General features: G+C 47.6%; 2 protein-coding genes across 2 annotated transcripts in view; both read right to left on the minus strand.

Annotated features, from left to right (window-relative positions):
• The window catches only part of LOC140315930 (lamin-A-like), a 34,943-nt gene extending 31,193 nt beyond the window's left edge, over nucleotides 1-3,750 (minus strand). Inside the window, exons 1-2 of the mRNA XM_072393545.1 lie at nucleotides 3,557-3,750; nucleotides 1,994-2,382 (exon numbers count right to left, since the gene is read on the minus strand). Coding sequence (XP_072249646.1) covers nucleotides 1,994-2,337 — 344 coding nt within the window. The 5' untranslated portion in view covers nucleotides 2,338-2,382; nucleotides 3,557-3,750. The remainder of the gene's footprint in view (nucleotides 1-1,993; nucleotides 2,383-3,556) is intronic.
• The window catches only part of LOC140315936 (membrane-spanning 4-domains subfamily A member 6C-like), a 139,479-nt gene that overhangs the window by 21,077 nt on the left and 99,599 nt on the right, over nucleotides 1-18,803 (minus strand). The gene's annotated exons all lie outside the window — the stretch shown is intronic.

Here is an 18,803-nt window from a genome sequence, read left to right on the forward strand (position 1 = left end):
GCCGGATTAAAAGATTAAGACAGATTAAGGTGTCATTTCTACAACCCAAGCATTGTTTTTCACCCGGTGTTCTTTCAGGCTTTTGTTTGGAAACAAATTGGATCAACGTTAAGAAAAAGGTTTAAAGAAATTTAACCAGGAAGAGGCAGGAAGAGTTCACGTGAGAGTTGAAAGAATGGCATCACGTGTTCGTGTTGCTCCTGCGATGCACGTTCGATGCAGACTTGAGAAGCTCAGGAAGGATTTGCACAGCTGCTGGCATCAGGGAACCGGCTCCCTTTCACAGCCAGCAGCACAGCTGGAAGTTAAACTGCGCACGAGACCCCACCGGAGACTCGCAGCGAATCAGCATTCAAGTACAAGATTAACTAATGAGCAGCTCCGGCTGCAGCTCAGATGTTGAGTCTCGGCTCGTTCAAGTGGCTGCAGGTTGGTAGAAAACCACATTCCACACACGCCTGCTAACTTCTATGTAGCTTTTCAACTGTATTTACAAGCTGCATCCTCACACAACAGCTTGAGGTTTTCCCTGGGGGGGGGGGCAGCATGTGTTCCCTGTTGTAGTTGAACACACAGAGACATTTGTGTGGCGACACAGAGCGATGCCTTGGGCTAAACAGGTGTGTCCCCGTCCTGCAGGCTCCACCTGTTGCTGCCTGTCACATCTGTGGGGAATAACCCAGACATTAACAAAAAGAATGTAGCTTCCGAGTGTCGCCGCCGCCTGCCGCCGCCGCCGCCGCCTGCAGCTCAGCAGCGAGTCAAAGCAGTTTGTCAGAGTGTATTAATAAAGCGGCTCCCGTCACAGCGAGTGCAGTCAGCCCATTCCAGAGTCCATGAAAAACCTGTGAGTCACCACCCCGTCACACGGCCCGGCTCCATGGCAACCAAACACCAAACACGCCGGCTACAGTAAAACAGATTAGACCAGCCAAGGCTGGATTGAAGGATTCTTTCCCTCCACAGACGTCAGGAGAGCCGCTTCCCTTTGAAAACAACGCAGCTGAAGAGAAGTGGCTGGAGAACAACAAGCAGCACGGAAACCTTTGTCCTCACCCCCCCCAAGACTGATCTGAACACTGGAAAAAGCAATTCTGCCACAGGGACACGACTGCAGTGCATATCCAGTAGTTTCACTTTCTCTCGAGGCGCTTTGGCAGCACTGAGGAATGTGTTCAAATCTTGGCAGAGACCTACAGCAGGGGCCTAATGAAAAGATACTCATTCTGCACTGAAGCTAAAGCAACAACAAGAACAAAAACCACTGGTTAAAGGACAGGTTTGCTGTAAAAAAAGCCAACCTAAATGCCTCTTTGGAGGCAGAGCTGTAGCACAGCAGAGAGGGACAGAGACAGCAGTCCAAGCTAACTTATCAAAGACCTTCTGTCATCAGAACGCCACCCGAGCCGAGCAGGTTGAGCACAAAAGGTGGAGTTTGCTGACAGATTCAACTGCTGGGAAAGTCATCTGCAGAAGGTGCTGCACTGCCTCAGCCCTCCAGAACAATGCGATCTAAAAGGACAGCAGCCACATGCACACGTGTCGCTGCTTTGGCTCAAGAGACACTTTTGCCACTAAAATGGAAACGTATTGAGATTAAAAAGAGGGTCATAAACCTGTTCTCATCTGTGACGGAGCCCTCTTCTCCATCGTTTTGTACACAGCTACAAAGTAAACTGATCTGAAAAGACGCGTTGTCATGCACCAGGAGAACCACAGAAACATTCCCAAATTACTATGAGATCACGGGCCAAAAATCCAGGGAGTTCCCCCACAAACAAAGCAACAAACAAGAGATTTATGGATGAGTCCCAGAGAGAGTTGACTGTGAAATTAAACTGCAACAACAACAGTTTGAGCCGAATGTCTTTCAGAAAGTCGTGAAAAACAAACAGATAAAAAAAAATCAGCTCTTAAACAAACATCATCACATCTGTACCTCAGGAAGTCCTCACCGGGCTAAGCCCCTCCCACCCCGCCATGTTCCCCTCACCTGACTTTCAGCTCCTTGTACTCCTCCCTGATCTTGCCCAGCTCCAGCTGCAGCCGAGCTCGCTCCCTGGCCACCTGGTCCAGCGTCTTGCGGGCGTCGGCCAGCTCCGTCTCATAGGCCGCCTTTATGCCCGACAGGTCGCGGGTGACCGTGGACTCGGACTCGGAGATGCGCATCCGCAGCCCGGCGTTCTCCATCTCCAGGGAGCGCACCTTGTCGATGTACACGGCCAGGCGGTCGTTGAGGTTGCATAGGTCCTCCTTCTCCTGCAGCCTGGTGATGCGGGCCGGAGAGATGCCGGAGGTGCCGCCGCGGCTGGCGCGCTTTTGGCTCGGGGTTTCCATGGCAATTATGGCTCAGCGAGAGGTCCAGATAGGGCGAGTCGGTGGCTGCAGGGGGAGGGGGAGGGCAGAGGAGTTAATGAACTGCCTTCATTGAAAGCAGTGAATCACAAGTTAAACTTTAATAGACTTTATTCTGAGGAAACGTTCCCGTCTGTGATAAACGCCGCTCTTATCTCTGCAGCCGCCTGCGGCACTTACAGTTCTGCAGGATAATGTGTAACGAGACTCTCTATCCACAGCCAGCGAGATCAACTTTCGATTTCCATTCAAAGAGACCGATTGTGTTCTTGGTTCTGGTTTAAAATCCTGATTCGAATGAAATATTGCATCAGGGTTCAAGTCCCTTCCTGCCTCGTGTGCTGCTGATAACCCGCCTGTTCACGGCGGTATTTTGACCGCGATAACATCCACCTCTGTTCCTTTAAATCCTTGCAGGAGTAGCTTTGTCATTTCATGCTGCTTGCTCAACAGATTTCCCACAAAAACTCCCCAAATCTGCAGCAAACAACCAATTAAAACATCTCCCTCCCCCTCGGCTCCCCTGAGTTTTTCGGTAAAGCCTCCTGAGATCAGCCGGTTCTTCGGTGATCATTTCGCACACAGTTGCATGCAGTGGAATTACTGACTGTTGACTCATAGCATAAACAAATGCTGCGGCCTGGAAAGGGCTCCGATCCACACTGTGATGAGCAGCTGCATCAGAGGCAAACACACACCACGGACTTTACAGTGTTTATCTGCAGGAGGACAGATTATTAGCCTTTTTAAGCTAAACATCTGGGCCATAAAACAGGAAAATGAGCCACTTTCTGTTTGCATCAGCCCTACATTTTTACTTCTCAGCAGCTCTTTCCAGCTCTGTGGCAGGAAGACCATCCCGGGGTGGGTGGAAGCACCAAACTTTGACATCCATCCCCTCTCCGCCCATTTCAAAGCAGGGACCAGCTCGCCCATGTGGGTGGGCTGTGCACACACCCACAGAAGCAGACCTGTGACACTCACAAGCACTCTCCGGACTAACTTTGAATAAATGAAGCCTCCATTTAGCCTTTAAAAGCTTTTAAAAAGGTGCTGGCTCACTCTTCAGCCACAGCAGCGTAAAAACGAGCCATAAAGTTATTCCACGCCACTCCTCACCGAAAGCAAAAGGGCTTTGAGCTGCCTGGACACATTTAACCAGAAGCACATGCACTGGAAACCGCACAGGAGACAAACTTACCTCAGCTGTGTGACGGCAGCCTGCTGGAGGAGCTAAGAGTGGGAGAGCAGGGCCTTTCTAAGAGTTTCTGCTGCTCTGAGTGCGTGTGCCGGAGCCCAGACCAACGGAGTGAAGAGGGTTGGTTGAATAGTGCAGTCCTGCTCTCGGCTGGTGGGTGTGTGCGCCTTTGGCTGGAGCCCTGAACTGCTTTGCTACTCACTGCAGCACATGTACTGCTGCGAGGGAGAGGGGCAGGAGCAGCAGAGCGGGGAGGGTGGGGCTGCGAGGAGGAGTCAGACTGTGTCAGAGTCGCACAGTGGAGCTGCAGAGCTTCATCTCCCCCGGCCTCCCCGGCCCCATCTCTTCCCTTCTCACTTCACTCACAGACTGACCTCAGCCACCGGAGCAAGGCTGTCGATAACAGCGAGCAGCCCCCAGGTGGGTGCGCCCTGCTCCTCTCTGCTGCTGCTGCCAGGAACGCATCCTCAGCCCACAATTCAGCCCAAATTATTAAGAAGCAAACACGGCCGACGACCTTGGAGAAACACAACAAAAGCGGCGGCGGCGGTGCTACCCGTGGCAGAAGAACCAGCTGTCAGGGAGCCCCACCGGGGAGCCCGTGGAGGAGAGCGCCCACAGGTGCCAGACTCTGGCTGAGCAGTTCATGCTGAGAGTCGAAAAGTGCGACAGTCAAAGCAAACTGACTCGGGTCTTATATCTATTTCTTCGGGGTGGAGTTAATAGAGTCACAGGTCCAATCAAGTTCTGATGCAGAGGAAAAAAAGAGCTTGCATGTGAGTCTCCTCACCATGGAAATGTGTGTGTGCGTGTGCACGTGCATGAGGGCATGACTGCACCTCTGCTTTTGGGCATGAGGCAGGCCCAGTGGCTGAGGGAGTATCCTGGCTGCAGCGCGGCCATCTGAGTCACACGTCCCAGCCGGGCAGCGCCTCTCACTTTATTTCTGGACTGAATAAAGCTTTTGTTCGGAATATGAAAATACTTTTGGTCATTTCCAGATAGAATTACCTGAACACCTGCCGGTGGGTGCCCCTTCTGTCGTGTTTTTCAAGGTAAACACGAGATATTGGGCTTGAAGAGAGACAGTTCTTTCTGACAGCCCTCTATAAGCCCCCCGATAGCCACCAACAACAATAACACAGCAGCTATGAGCTAACAGAGCTATGAGCTAACAGAGCTATAGCACACGTTCATTCATTCATTCTTCTTAAAGTACCGGAGTGAATAAACTGTGCTGCAGGGGGGCGTGTGGATGAAGTGGTCCCAGTAGAGTGCCTGTGTAGAAATCCCTCCGTTAGCTCTCCTATAGCTGCAAGTAGCCACATAACAGCAGCTATGAGCTAACAGAGCTATAGCACACGTTCATTCATTAAATCTTCTTAAAGTACCGGAGTGAATAAGCTGTGCTGCAGGGGGGCGTGTGGATGAAGTGGTCCCAGTAGAGTGCCTGTGTAGAAATCCCTCCGTTAGCTCTCCTATAGCTGCAAGTAGCCACATAACAGCAGCTATGAGCTAACAGAGCTATAGCACACGTTCATTCATTCATTCTTCTTAAAGTATTGGTGAAATAAAGACAGATAATGCCTTATTTAGAGGCTGCATCCTCTAAGCCCCGTTCACTCCGTTATATGGATCTCCAGTTATCTAAATATCTTCTGAAGGATATACGCGGATCTCGATCTTTTTACATTTTAATGGACCAACCTTTAAGGAAGGAAATAAGATGTTTTACTTTTACTTTGAAGAACTGGATGACAAGAAGTGTCAGTTGAGTTGCTGCTGCATGCACTCACAGCTGGGAAGTCAGACAGTTTCAGAGAATCTGAGACAACACATCAGGTAAGTTATCTGCCACATTTCTGAGGATTTATAGTTTTTTATCTGTTGTTTGAGCTCTGAACCGAATGAAATTTGAATTTGTAGGTTCACTGCCTGCAAAAGAAAACATTTATGTGTATTCTTTCTAGTTTTACTCTTATTGTTAAGCCCCGTTCACTCCGTTATATGGATCTCCAGTTATCTAAATATCTTCTGAAGGACGCCGACTTTCACCAAACTGTTCTCAGTGAGTAGATGAACGTATTTCATGCCAGAAATAAGGTTTAAAAACACCGGAGTTCCCCTTTAAAGCTGCACATGTGACAGATTCTTCTTCTTCATTCTGCTAACCGTGAGGAGAATGAATCCTGAGCTCACATAAGTACTCTGCCTGAGCCTGTTCGGTCACGCAGGAGGTTTGAATTCGTTTGCATCTTTTCTGCTTCCCTCAAACACTCTTTACCTACAATTCAGGTTTGCCAGCCCGTATTACCGTGGAAGTCACACCAGAGCAGGAATCTTGGCAGGCAGCCACACACGCTTCTTCCTTTTCTACGAATCTTCGGTCCTCAAACAATAAGATTTATCACGTCAGCTTCTTCCACGAGCTCAAAAAGTTTTACGAACCGTGAGATCAAGTAAGAAAGAGTCTGTTTAAACCCAAATTAGACGAAAAGCCACTCCATCAACTTCAAAGCAGCCCGGCTGTGGGATCGTTTTGAGTCCAAATCTCAGATCCACCCAGTAAGTCCCCACATGGCACGATGGACCACGACAGGACATGAAACTTAACCTCAGCCCTCTTGCTGCCATCCGACAGCAAACAAGAAAAAGATGCTGTTGTGCAATCTGGGTGCAGTTTCTCCAGCTCTGCTGGGAGAGAACGAGCGGGAAGGATTTCAGAAAAACGGTGTCTTCGTTGCTTTCCCAGCGCCTGAGGAACGGCTCGGACGGGCAACCGAAGCTTCTGCATGTCATCACCTTCAGTTTCAGGCTGCTTTCCATTAAATTCAGGTAAAACTCGGCATTTCCCAACATGCTCAGCGCCCCAGAAACATCACGGGGAACTTCCTGTTGGCTCTGTTCAGGGGACCATTGCTCTCACCTGGACTGGATGCACTCGAGCTGGGTGTGTTCAGCTAAAACCTAAAAGAAAGATGCTAATTAAGTTGGATTTGTTTCCTTAATTGAAGCCCGACGGTAGGTGCACGTTTCCTCCATGCAGTCTGCGGCTTTATGAGCTGCCGCTTTGCTTCCCACGCAAATTATATTAAAATCAGCCAGGAAGGAATGATCTGAACGCGTTTGAGATGGCAGAGAAACAGGAAACACTGCTATCAAGATCAGTCTAAACAGATGTAAACGATGACCAGGGATCAAAAGCTTGTCTCATTAAATTTAATCAGCAACATGAGAGGAAGGACGTCTCCCGGAGGACAGCTGAGGAGACTCAAGAGGCTGAGAGCTCACATCCAGGCTTTAAAAACCACACTTCTGGTGCGGTTCCTGTTGGTCCAAAATGCAGTGATTCTAACACTGGTTTTGACTGTCTTGACAATTTCATTTCATTTATCAATATATGTTTCAGCATTTAAGGCCTGCAAGTAAATACAATTGAAATATTTAAATGATAAAAATGGGCAATTCCAGCCAAATAATAAAGAAAAAAAGTAATGATGATGTTTCAAACAGATGATTTGGACCAAAAGCAGCATCCATGAAAGCCTGAATCTTTGAGGATCAGAGATGGGCAGAGGACAGATGTGAGAAAATCACAGAAGTGATTAAAAACAATGTTCCTCAGAGAAAGACTGGAAGGGATCTGCATATTTCTGCGTCTACAGAGCAGAATATCATTAAAACATTCAAGGAACCTGGAGGAGTTTCAGTGTAAAGGACGAGGGAGCAAGCCTAAGCTGGACATCTTATGCTAACCTCGTCCACTTCTCTGGGCTCGGAGGCGTCTGGGATGGACCGTCACACGGTGGAAACGTGTGCTGTGGTCAGACCCATCAGTATTCCACATCTTTGCTGGAAGAAATGGAGCAAAGAGCAAAAGCAGCATCCAGCCTGCTGTCAGCAACCAGTCCCTGCAGCCAGGCTCTGTGATGGTATGGGGTTGGATCAGGGGGCAAAGCTCATTTCCACTTCTGTGATGGCAGCATTAATGCAGAAAAGTTCACTGAGATTTTACAGCAACATATGCTGCCTTCAAGGCCACATCTTTTCCTGGGACATCCAAGCATTTTTCAATGGAAAACCACATTCTGTGTTCATGGTCACTTCAGCAGCCGATTGAAACTCTCTTTTAGAAACTCTGCTTCTAAAAACAGCTTTAACAAGCTAAACTCCAACCACTGGAAGGCAGAATGCTAAAAGCTAAAAGCACAAAACAAACTGCAGCCTGGAAGCGACCACAAAACCAAACCCAGATGCTGCTCCAACATTACGGCCTCTGCATGAGTCGGACTTTCCTCTGCGCCCCGGCAGCCTCTCTGCTTGTTGTCATGGATTCCACCAGATTATGGAAACTTTCCTGTGAGGCTCCATGCTGACATGAGTCATCACACCATTTCAAGCTACCAGTCTCCTGTTCTGGCAGTGGCAGAGGCCCAAGGAATCCACTGAGCTCTGAATATATAGAACTGTGGGGAAGTGTTGGGTCAGCCTTCATTCTTTCTTCCAAGCAGCCAGACTTTAAAGGCCTTTTAAAGTTTTTCTTTGGGCATTTTCTGCTTTTTCACTCACTTTCAGTCCTTGTACCTGATGTTTTTTCTTTGTTCAGCCACTTAACTCTGAGCTATGAAGCATTCAGGCAGAAAAAAGGCTCCTAACTCAAGGGATGAACCAGTGTTGTGTCGACACAGAACAGACAACTTAGCAAAGAAGCCATTTTAAACTGGATCTTTAGGCACTTTGTCACAAAGACACATCATTTGTTCCCATTTCTTTAGCTGCATCTATGAAAAACAGCAAAGAAAACACAGTTTGACAGACAGAAAATAGGATTTCTGCAGCAACAAGGTGATTCCCAAAGAGCTATTAGCTGAAAACTTGGCATATCTCAGCATGGTGTGCAGTGTGTCCTTAAAACATTTGAGGAAACTGGACAAGTGGAGGACAAAAGAAGAAGTGTCAGGCCTAAAAAACTATCTCCAGCAGATGAACAGGACCTGAAAGTGATGTCCTTAAGAAAGAGGAAAAAATCCAGCTGTGACCTGACAGGACCTGAGAGATGCATCTGGACCTTCAGCTGATCCATCTACTGTTGGCCCAAGCCTCATCAGAAATGGTCTCCATGGAAGGGTGGCTGTCAAGAAGCCGTTCTTAAGGAAGGGAAACAGGGAGAAAAGGCTGAGCTGTGCCAAATGACACAAGAAGTGGACTGAAAATCAGTGGCAACAGGTCTTATGGAGGGATGAATCCTCCCCAGAGCCCGGACCTCAACATTATTGAAGCAGTGTGGGATCATCTGACAGAGAACGGAACAAAAGGCAGCCCACATCCAAAGAAGAGCTTTGGGATGTCCTTCAAGAAGCCTGGAGAACTATTCCTGAAGACTCCTTAAAGAAATGACAGAAAGCTTGTCTCAGAGGGTTCAGGCTGTGTTGGAGAATAAAGGAGCTCAGACCAGATATTCACTTTAAAGCTGCTGAGAACTGATAAAAAACTCTGTTTCTGCCTCAGATTCTGGGTTTGTATCCATGTTTGAGCATGTTTCCTGTTTTTCAGTCAGTGTATTAATAGATCAGGGCTGGCTCGGTACCTCTCAGCTCTACTGGATGTTCACAGACAGAAATGAATGCAACGCAGGTCGTGGCACTCAAACTACGATTGACCGATTCTAAAAATGAATGGGAAGGAAACAGGGCTCACATCTCACCACCCCCTGCACTGTTGACATTTAGAGATTTCTCTTCCTGGCTCCTCACATGTTCCTCTGCTGTTTGCAGCTCATCCAACACGTTTGGATCAGGTACCTGACAGCCGGTTTTTTATCATCCGTTTATGGAAAAAGCAGATTTATAGGTGCTCCTAAAGTGCTCAGTGAGCACTGTATATATACACTAAGGCCTATATTATACTCCAGTCTGCTGCCTTCATGAATCATCCTGGATCTCTCGGTCTGTGCCTCTCTGGCGCCCCCTGCAGCCCGCTTGGCTGAACTGTCTCTCTTCAAGCCATTCACAAGTACAGTGGAGATAGGAGGCGCCATCAACTGGCTGACACACTGTATAAGAAATTCGGTCACAGAGTTCATGAACTGATTCAACTCCCTGTCTGACTGCCTACTTAAAAAGGGAAAAAGCTCGCGCACAGCCGCGGGACTCAAAGGAAAAACGTTTGAGCTTCAAACCGCGACCTGTTTGGCTCCTCTTCTTACCTTCAATCTGCGCAGTTTCTCACGCGTCTCCCCTCCTCACGGTCACCGCTGACCTTTCAAAATGTCCAAGGTCCACTTGCTCCTCATATCACCCAGTCAGGGGGAGTTCCTTTGAACATGTCGGAGAGTTGCAGCGCCGAACCGAGCCGAGTCGAGCCTGCAGCCACCTGCAGATCAGCCCACTTGATTAGGCTGCCAATCTCTGCTAATTACAGCAGCCTGCAGGCGCCACCTGGCGACCGCAATGCATGTGTGGTTCAGCCACTGCAGGCGCGTTCAAGCAACCTCAGGAGGTGCACACACCCAAACAAGACAATAAGTTTGATTTCAGTTCACTTAAACTTCCTTTCTAGGATAAAATCACCGCACTAAATGTTTTAATCAAGGCTTCTGGACTAATGATGCGTTATTACAGTGAAACAGTTCAAGTTAAAGTCCTTTGCAGGTTTGGATTTACATGCAAATCATCCCATTTTGTGATAAAACATGGTGAATTGTTCTCAAACTGCATGCAAACATGTGCTCGGCTTCTATATTTGTGCCATCTTTGCTGAGTTTCACATAACTTTAACAATAAATAATCAGAACTCCTTTCATGTAGAGAAGCAAAAAGTACAAATCATCCCCTTTGATTAATGTGAATTAGACTCATCTTTGTTTGATTTATAGCGTTCACATCTCCTGAGTTAGCAGGGAACTGCAGAAAAAGGAGCTGAATGTGCAAATAAAATAACTCCACCATTCAAGTGGTAAGAAATGACCTGATTTGTCATGTCATTAGGATATTTCAGTGTATAATTTAGTGTAAAGTACTGCAGTCGTAGGTTAGGGATTCACCTTAAAGTCAGTTTGAAAGAAAAAGAAGAGGCTAATCTTTGCTAAATGTTTATAGATGGTTAAAAATGTGTTTATTATGCATATTTTTTTATGAAATAAAGACCAGGAGGAGATGATGCTCCACCAACAGTAGAAACTGGTGTCGGGGGCTGTTTTAATGCCTGAGGAACTGAGTGCAACTGAAAGCTTTTGCACAGAAAGAACGAGTTTTGCTGCAGAGGTGTTGGTTGTTTCCGCAGAACAAAGACAGAAAACACACGTCCCACAGTTTCAAAGAGCGACTGAGAGGGAAGAAGATGGCCGACAATCGGCCTTTGCAAGAATACTTCCTCCGAAGTTTAAGAGAAGAAGAAGAAGCTCTGGCAGAAGCAAGTGCAAGACGTCTGCAGGAGGCTGCAGGAGGCTGTTCAGAGCCCCCTTCTGAAGGCAGATTTTAGGGGTCCTGGGCTACGTTTGGCTTGTTTTCCTCTGCTCAGAGGTGTCAGTGATTCTCAGTGGGACTGAGGTCCACCTCCATCCATCTCATCCACAAAGAGCATTATCATATTTCATCGTTTGTTCTCCAAGCCGAAGGAGGATGGTGTTATTTCACAGCGCGGTTCACAACTAACCGTAGAATTTATTTCCCTCAGGGGTCACTCTGACCTCACAAACTCCACTTGGGCAGTGATTGATACGCTGACCTGAGCTGGCTTCCATATGAATTGATAATTTAATTACAGCGGCAGCCAGGGAGCATCATACAGCTATTTCTCAAGGCAACAATACCAGCATGACCGCCATTATCAAGCTGTACAGATGGCCGGGGTGAATGGCGCCATCAGTTTCCGTCCCCCTGCTCCCACTTCATTTTAAACACAAATCAAACACAAGCGGACGGTTTCTGCAGAGCTCTTCCTGGTTGTGACCTCATTATGTAACAGCTGAGCATGAATTTAACATGACCCACGTTAGCGAGCTTGTTTAGATTCATAATGTTCCTAAATGACAGCACAGAGTCGCTCGTCCTGATCTCACACGGCACTTTCAGGACGGTTCGTCATCTGGAACTTTAAGAATTCGTCCTGCAAATGAAGATAAGCTAATGCTGAGGTTAAAAAACAAGGGAAGAAGGTGCAGCTATCAGGGCAATAAGTCTTCAATGTGTTGATTTGATATCTTTTATGTGCCTGGATCATTTCGCTTTAAGCTGTAATTCAGCTCATTTCAAATTCAAATGTGGGTATTAATGCTGTTAATCTGCCCCACGAATCATATTCTCTAAATTCTTCCAACTTTAAAAGCTTTCCAGCTTAACCGTGTTCTGTTTTATCAGTGTTCACAGGTCAGAAAAGAAAGAGAGTTCATTTGGTGTTTGGAGCTCCAGGAAAAATCGAATTCCCCAGAATAAACATCAGATCCAGGTTCTTCATTTTGAATGTTTGTTTCTCTTTAAGGGTCCATGAAACTCAGAGTTTGAATGTTTTCCCAGCCTGTCCGGACCAGATAATGACAGAGAAGGTGTCTGTGGATATTTGTGGAGGTATTTTAGATTTTGTCATTCTTAAAGAAAGAAAAAAAGATGCATCCTGCACTCAGTGGCATCAGAAACGTAGAGCAGTGGGCGGAGCCTGTTCAGGCCAGCGGAGCTAACCAATCAGAGCCGTCCCTCACCTCTGATTTAATGGGAAAACGAGCAGGACTGAGCAACCAGCTCCGTTGTCAGTCTAACCCGAGGACCACACCTGAACACACCACAGACCTCAGACTGTGCCGGTCTGCAGGAATTAAAGGTCACAATGAAGCAGTTCACTAAGAAAACAGCCAAAAAAAGCATCTGAAGCATTTGATCACACCTACACTGCCTCTACCTGCCTCTAACTTCAGAGGAAGTGCAACACAAACACACTCATTTTATTTTCAGTTACTTTTCAAATACTTTTGAGCCCCTGAAATGAAGGGATTGTGTTAAAAAAAATGCTTTAGTTCCTCACATTTTTATGAAATCTTTTTGTTCAGTTAAAGGTGAAAATCTGCATCTGAGTTGTTTTATTTAAAATAATGTATGGAAATATACAGAACCGAAATTAGAAAAAAAGCTGTCTCTGTCCCAGTATTTATGGATCTAAGTGTAAATGGAAACTTGTCTCTAATTCTGCTTTGCAGGCCCACTTCTATACTGCTGTATTTCAGGGAAAGTCGTGCACTTTGTACTCCAGTATCTTTAGTTTTAAGAGTTGACTCATTATGTTAAAGATTTTAGATTTTCAATATTAGCTGTAGCTAAAATGTGTGTTTATTCCAAAAATAAAAACTGCACAGTCATGTAAAATGCTTTTGGGCTTCCTATTCTTTATAGAAGTTTTGGAACTTGTGAGAAGAAAGCCTAATCCACAGATTAAGACCCCGCTCCCCAGGGCCAAATGACTTGTTGCTAATGTTCTGTTCGTTCATTTTTTTGTCTGGTTGTTTTGCTATAACCCTCCCAGAAAGGTGAGGTTAGAGGGGCCCTATAGTCCAAGTACAATGGAGGAGTCGAAATACGCAGCCCAGAGAATGTGTCGTACATTTCTGTTCGTTCACTTGTTAAAAACAGACCCAATCCAAGCCTGTAAAGTGTGAGATGGCAACATTTTTATGTTATTTTATGTTATTTTTCTTTTTATGTGGGAGCCATTTCCATTCAAATGTTTGGAAATGTACAACTCTTCATTTTGTAAGGTGAGGACCGAACCATTTACATTCATTTTAACCCGAGCCGTGAACTTTTAATGCATAACTGCAACCATTTTGGACGAGAGTGCGGTAAGAAAGTAGGGAATTGTGAGTGGGAGGGAGGTAGAAAAGCGCCATGGAAAAGATTTTGCAGGATTTAACTCGGTGATCTCTTGCAAAGGTCTGTGGATTAGCAGTTCCCACTATCCCCTCTTTCCTCCTGAAAAGCGTTCGTGGCCAAATAAACACTCATGAGATGTGGAAAAGGGGACGGAGGAACAGGTACAGAAGGAAAATGTTGCATTTTGGGCAGCGTTAAAATATGCTGAAGCACTTAGCTTTAGCTTGTTGTTCAATGCAAAAGTCTTCAGTTCATATTCTAAACTAAGCAGAAAGTATCAAATATAAAAGCTGATATTGCATCATTTCATTGTGCAGCTTTATTGCTGCTGTTAAACAAGTGGAGATCGTTTTATACACTTCTGTGGTTACACTGGAGGAAAAAAAGCCTGTAAATATGATGGATTTAAAACCAGTTGAATGAGAGGAGTGAACATGGGTAAAAATAACATAAATGGTCTCACAGCGTTTCAATTTAACCTTCAAATCAAATGTCACAGTGCAGTAAAACCTTAGAAATCAGGTTTGATTTAGAAAAAGCAATGATTGTTTGGCTCCTTAAATGAAAAGCGATGCAGTTTGTGACTGGAATCTCCTGCAGAAGTGTAATCTTTCATCAGGCAACTGACTGGCAGCTAAATAATCAATAAAATAAGCGATGGAATACCTCAAAAATCATTTTTGATGTGTGTTAGATCGGCGCCGTACGGGAAGCAGGCGGTGAGGTGAGCCTTACTCATCACAAGGCGTGTCACTGGCTGAACAGCATCAATGTGATTAGACAGGGCAGGCGGGGGGTGGGGGGGGCTGTGGAAACAGGGAAAGTGAAGCAGAGAGATGACCTAATACCCGTAAAAAGCAATGAAGTCATACTACTTGACTCATATTCCCAGCTGACAGCAGCTCTCCCAATCACAACATCCTGAGTGTGTTTGTGTGTGTTGGTCAACAGCTTCTTCAGCTTCTTCTGCAGGTCAGGAGAAAGTATCCCAGAAACAACTGGCTTATGCATCTCTTTCTGATTAAATATTCATTTATAAAAGGATTTTATTAATACTGAGCAGAAATCTTACTCCATCCCGCGGTTCTTTATATATTTCCTGGAGAACAGGAACTGTTTGCAGCAGTTTATGAAACATATTTATGTTCAAACAACTCAGCCTGAACCCTCTGAGACGAGCTTTCTGTCATTTCTTTAAGGAGTCTTCAGGAATAGTTCTCCAGGCTTCTTGAAGGACATCCCAAAGCTCTTCTTTGGATGTGGGCTGCCTTTTGTTCCGTTCTCTGTCAGATGATCCCACACTGCTTCAATAATGTTGAGGTCCGGGCTCTGGGGAGGATTCATCCCTCCATAAGACCTGTTGCCACTGATTTTCAGTCCACTTCTTGTGTCATTTGGCATAGCTCAGCCTTTTCTCCCTGTTTCCCTTCCTTAAGAACGGCTTCTTGACAGCCACCCTTCCATGGAGACCATTTCTGATGAGGCTTGGGCCAACAGTAGATGGATCAGCTGAAGGTCCAGATGCATCTCTCAGGTCCTGTCAGGTCACAGCTGGATTTTTTCCTCTTTCTTAAGGACATCACTTTCAGATCCTGTTCATCTGCTGTAGATAGTTTTTTAGGCCTGACACTTCTTCTTTTGTCCTCCACTTGTCCAGTTTCCTCAAATGTTTTAAGGACACACTGCACACCATGCTGAGATATGCCAAGTTTTCAGCTAATAGCTCTTTGGGAATCACCTTGTTGCTGCAGAAATCCTATTTTCTGTCTGTCAAACTGTGTTTTCTTTGGCATTTTTCATAGATGCAGCTAAAGAAATGGGAACAAATTATGTGTCTTTGTGACAAAGTGCCTAAAGATCCAGTTTAAAACGGCTTCTTTGCTAAGTTGTCTGTTCTGTGTCGACACAACACTGGTTCATCCCTTGAGTTAGGAGCCTTTTTTCTGCCTGAATGCTTCATAGCTCAGAGTTAAGTGGCTGAACAAAGAAAAAACATCAGGTACAAGGACTTAAAGTGAGTGAAGAAGCAGAAAATGTCCAAAGAAAAACTCTGAAAGGGCTTCAGAAAGCAGAGATTATAAGAAAGTCTGGCTGCTTGGAAGGAAAATGTAATGAACTGAGAGGTGGATTAAGACTTTTGAACAATACGGTGCGTAAAAATGTCTGAAGGTCGTTCACAAAGTGCCTAAAGATCCAGTTTAAAATGGCTTCTTTGCTAAGTTGTCTGTTCTGTGTCGACACAACACTGGTTCATCCCTTGAGTTAGGAGCCTTTTTCCTGCCTGAATGCTTCACAGAGACAAAAACAACAATTTGGAAACTGTTTTTTCACCATTTTCTGACATATTTGAACTAATTCACGACCAATGCTAGTGGAAAAAAATGTCAGATTAATCAGAAAAGACTTTTGGTGGATGTTTGTGAGTCACACTGATAGCAGAAGAAGAGATTCACTTCAACTCACTGCAAAGACGGAGCAGATATGGGGGGAAGTTGTCTTATTATCCCGGTTCCTGCTCGATGGTCACCCTGTGAACAGAACCTATCAAAGGAGCAAAACTGAAGCCTCCTCAGCAGCAGGCTTCTCCAGCTTGTGCTCCACCACAGCCTCTGTTGACTTAAAACTGTTTGCTTTTTGCTCCGCTTGGCTGTACATAATTATGTGTGTGACTAAATGTGCTGTGGCCGCCTTTTAGGGAGAAAAAACTAACTTTTAACAACAAAAAACAAACGAGGAAAGTCCCCCTCACAAACGGTGGCTTCTGCAGTCGCTGCTTCACTTATTCAGCTGATGGACTTCAGCGCTCTGAGGATTATGAGCACAAGATGTGGTATCATTTGCATGAGGACTTACATCATCCCTAAGAGGCTGTTCGCTGTGGCATCAGCACGTGGGGCTCAGCCAGCGTCTCCCTTTGTGCTCGCTGAGGCCTCTTTCATGTGGCGGCGGGGCACGAAAAGTCTTGAAAGGGACATCTGGCCGTGGAAGTCAAAGGGATGTCCTTTAGGGACTCTCAGACATGTATTTACAGCCTATCATCTGTCCTCTTTGAAAGACAGATACTGTCCATAGGTGAAAGCAATATTTGCATGAGCTCTGGCACAAAGAGAACCAGAAAGATGCCAGTCAGCCCTACATTAGAGGGAAGAAGGGAGAAGCAGCACCACTGTGACGGCCAGATGGTCAAGATCACAGAGGTTTTTTATGTGCAAGTAATATGACCTCAGCTCTCTGGGTTTCACAAGTATCCTGTCGCTCACACACACACACACCAGCAAACGGATGACAACTGCAGCCCAGAGCTGCAGGCAGTGGGTCTGAATGGAAACCAGACCTGCTGTGGTCCATTCAGAGTCATAAAAACTATGTGGTGCAACAGCATCACCAGTCAGGCTGCTCCAAACTCACAGATCCAGAGTGGAAGAGGGGGAAACACTATCCCAGATCCATGCTTTGCATTGATTGGGGCTCCCAGCGGATCCCTTTTAATGGAGCCAGACGACCTCTCGGACACAGCGGCACATGTGGAGGCCGGCCCTGGCCTCTCCGGCCTCTCCGGCCTCTCCGGCCTCTCTGGGCTCTCCGGCCTCTCCGGCCTCTCCGGCCTCTCTGGCCTCTCTTGGCTCTCTGGCCTCTCCGGGCTCTCTGGCCTCTCCGGCCTCTCCAGCCTCTCCGGCCTCTCTGGGCTCTCTGGCCTCTCCGGCCTCTCCGGCCTCTCTGGGCTCTCCGGGCTCTCTGGCCTCTCTGGCCTCTCTGGGCTCTCTGGGCTCTCTGGCCTCTCCGGTCTCTCCGGTCTCTCTGGCCTCTCTGGGCTCTCTTGGCTCTCTGGCCTCTCCGGCCTCTCCGGCCTCTCTGGGCTCTCCGGGCTCTCTGGCCTCTCTGGCCTCTCTGGGCTCTCTGGGCTCTCTGGCCTCTCCGGTCTCTCCGGCCTCTCCGGCCTCTCTGGGCTCTCCGGGCTCTCTGGCCTCTCTGGCCTCTCTGGTCTCTCTGGGCTCTCTGGCCTCTCCGGTCTCTCCGGTCTCTCTGGCCTCTCTGGGCTCTCCGGCCTCTCCGGGCTCTCCGGCCTCTCCGGCCTCTCCGGGCTCTCTGGCCTCTCCGGGCTCTCCGGGCTCTCTGTGCTCTCTGGGCTCTCCGGCCTCTCCGGGCTCTCTGGCCTCTCCGGGCTCTCTGTGCTCTCTGGGCTCTCCGGCCTCTCCGGGCTCTCCGGGCTCTCCGGCCTCTCCGGCCTCTCCGGGCTCTCTGGCCTCCCTGGGCTCTCTGGCCTCTCCGGGCTCTCCGGGCTCTCTGGCCTCCCTGGGCTCTCCGGCCTCTCCAGGCTCTCCGGCCTCTCCAGGCTCTCCGGGCTCTCCAGGCTCTCCGGCCTCTCCGGGCTCTCTGGCCTCTCCGGTCTCTCTGGCCTCTCCGGGCTCTCTGGCCTCTCCGGCCTCTCCGGCCTCTCCAGACTCTCCGGCCTCTCCGGGCTCTCTGGCCTCTCCGGGCTCTCTGGCCTCCCTGGGCTCTCTGGCCTCTCCGGCCTCTCTGGCCTCTTTGGGCTCTCCGGCCTCTCCGGGCTCTCTGGCCTCTCCGGCCTCTCTGGCCTCTCCGGGCTCTCCAGGCTCTCTGGGCTCTCTGGCCTCTCCAGGCTCTCTGGCCTCTCCGGACTCTCCAGGCTCTCTGGGCTCTCTGGCCTCTCCGGGCTCTCTGGCCTCTCGACCATCCCGCTCTCCTCCTGCTCTTGTTTTTCATCCATGTGACTGGCTGGAGTGGGGTGAGGGGGGGGGGGTTAATCCTGACCTCACACTACCACGAGTCTTCCTGTGAATCCTCATCTGCAACACACCCACGGGGAACGAGCCCCTTCCTGATTGGCACCCAGAGCGTGCGTCTAGACTTTGATTATGCATGTAAATACATCTGATCACAACAGCGACGTTGTTCCTATTTCCAGAGCTGCGTTTGGAAATCTGGGATATTAATATTGCCCCCTTCTGCGTGTTATTGAAAGGCAAACAGCACTCTCACTAGAAAAGCTAAAATATTCATGCTGCCACACTCGGGCTGTCGTGGAGGACTGTGTTTTTGGAGTTGTTACAGTGGGAAAAGGCAACATATGATAGAGAAAAATACATTTCAATTAATGGACGGGCCTGGATGCACAAACAATCCACAGAGCGAATCAAACACCTCCAGTGGGAATCCAAAAAACACACACCAGGATACTCCCCTCATCAGCGGTGTGTTTCAGCTCCAGGTGCACAAGCTGCAAACTTGATTGCTATTTTCTTCCGTGTCGTTTAAAACATTTAAAGACATTTTTTGGGGGGAAGCTGTTGAGCATCCCCGGAGTTTACCTCGCAGGCCGCCGTACATACGCACAGATGGTATGGACGGGCTTAGCCTGAGTTGGACTGACA

This window comes from Leuresthes tenuis, unplaced genomic scaffold (genome assembly GCF_036924035.1).
Source record: "Leuresthes tenuis unplaced genomic scaffold, fLeuTen1.0.hap1 SCAF_10, whole genome shotgun sequence".
NCBI classification, from domain to species: Eukaryota; Metazoa; Chordata; class Actinopteri; order Atheriniformes; family Atherinopsidae; genus Leuresthes; species Leuresthes tenuis.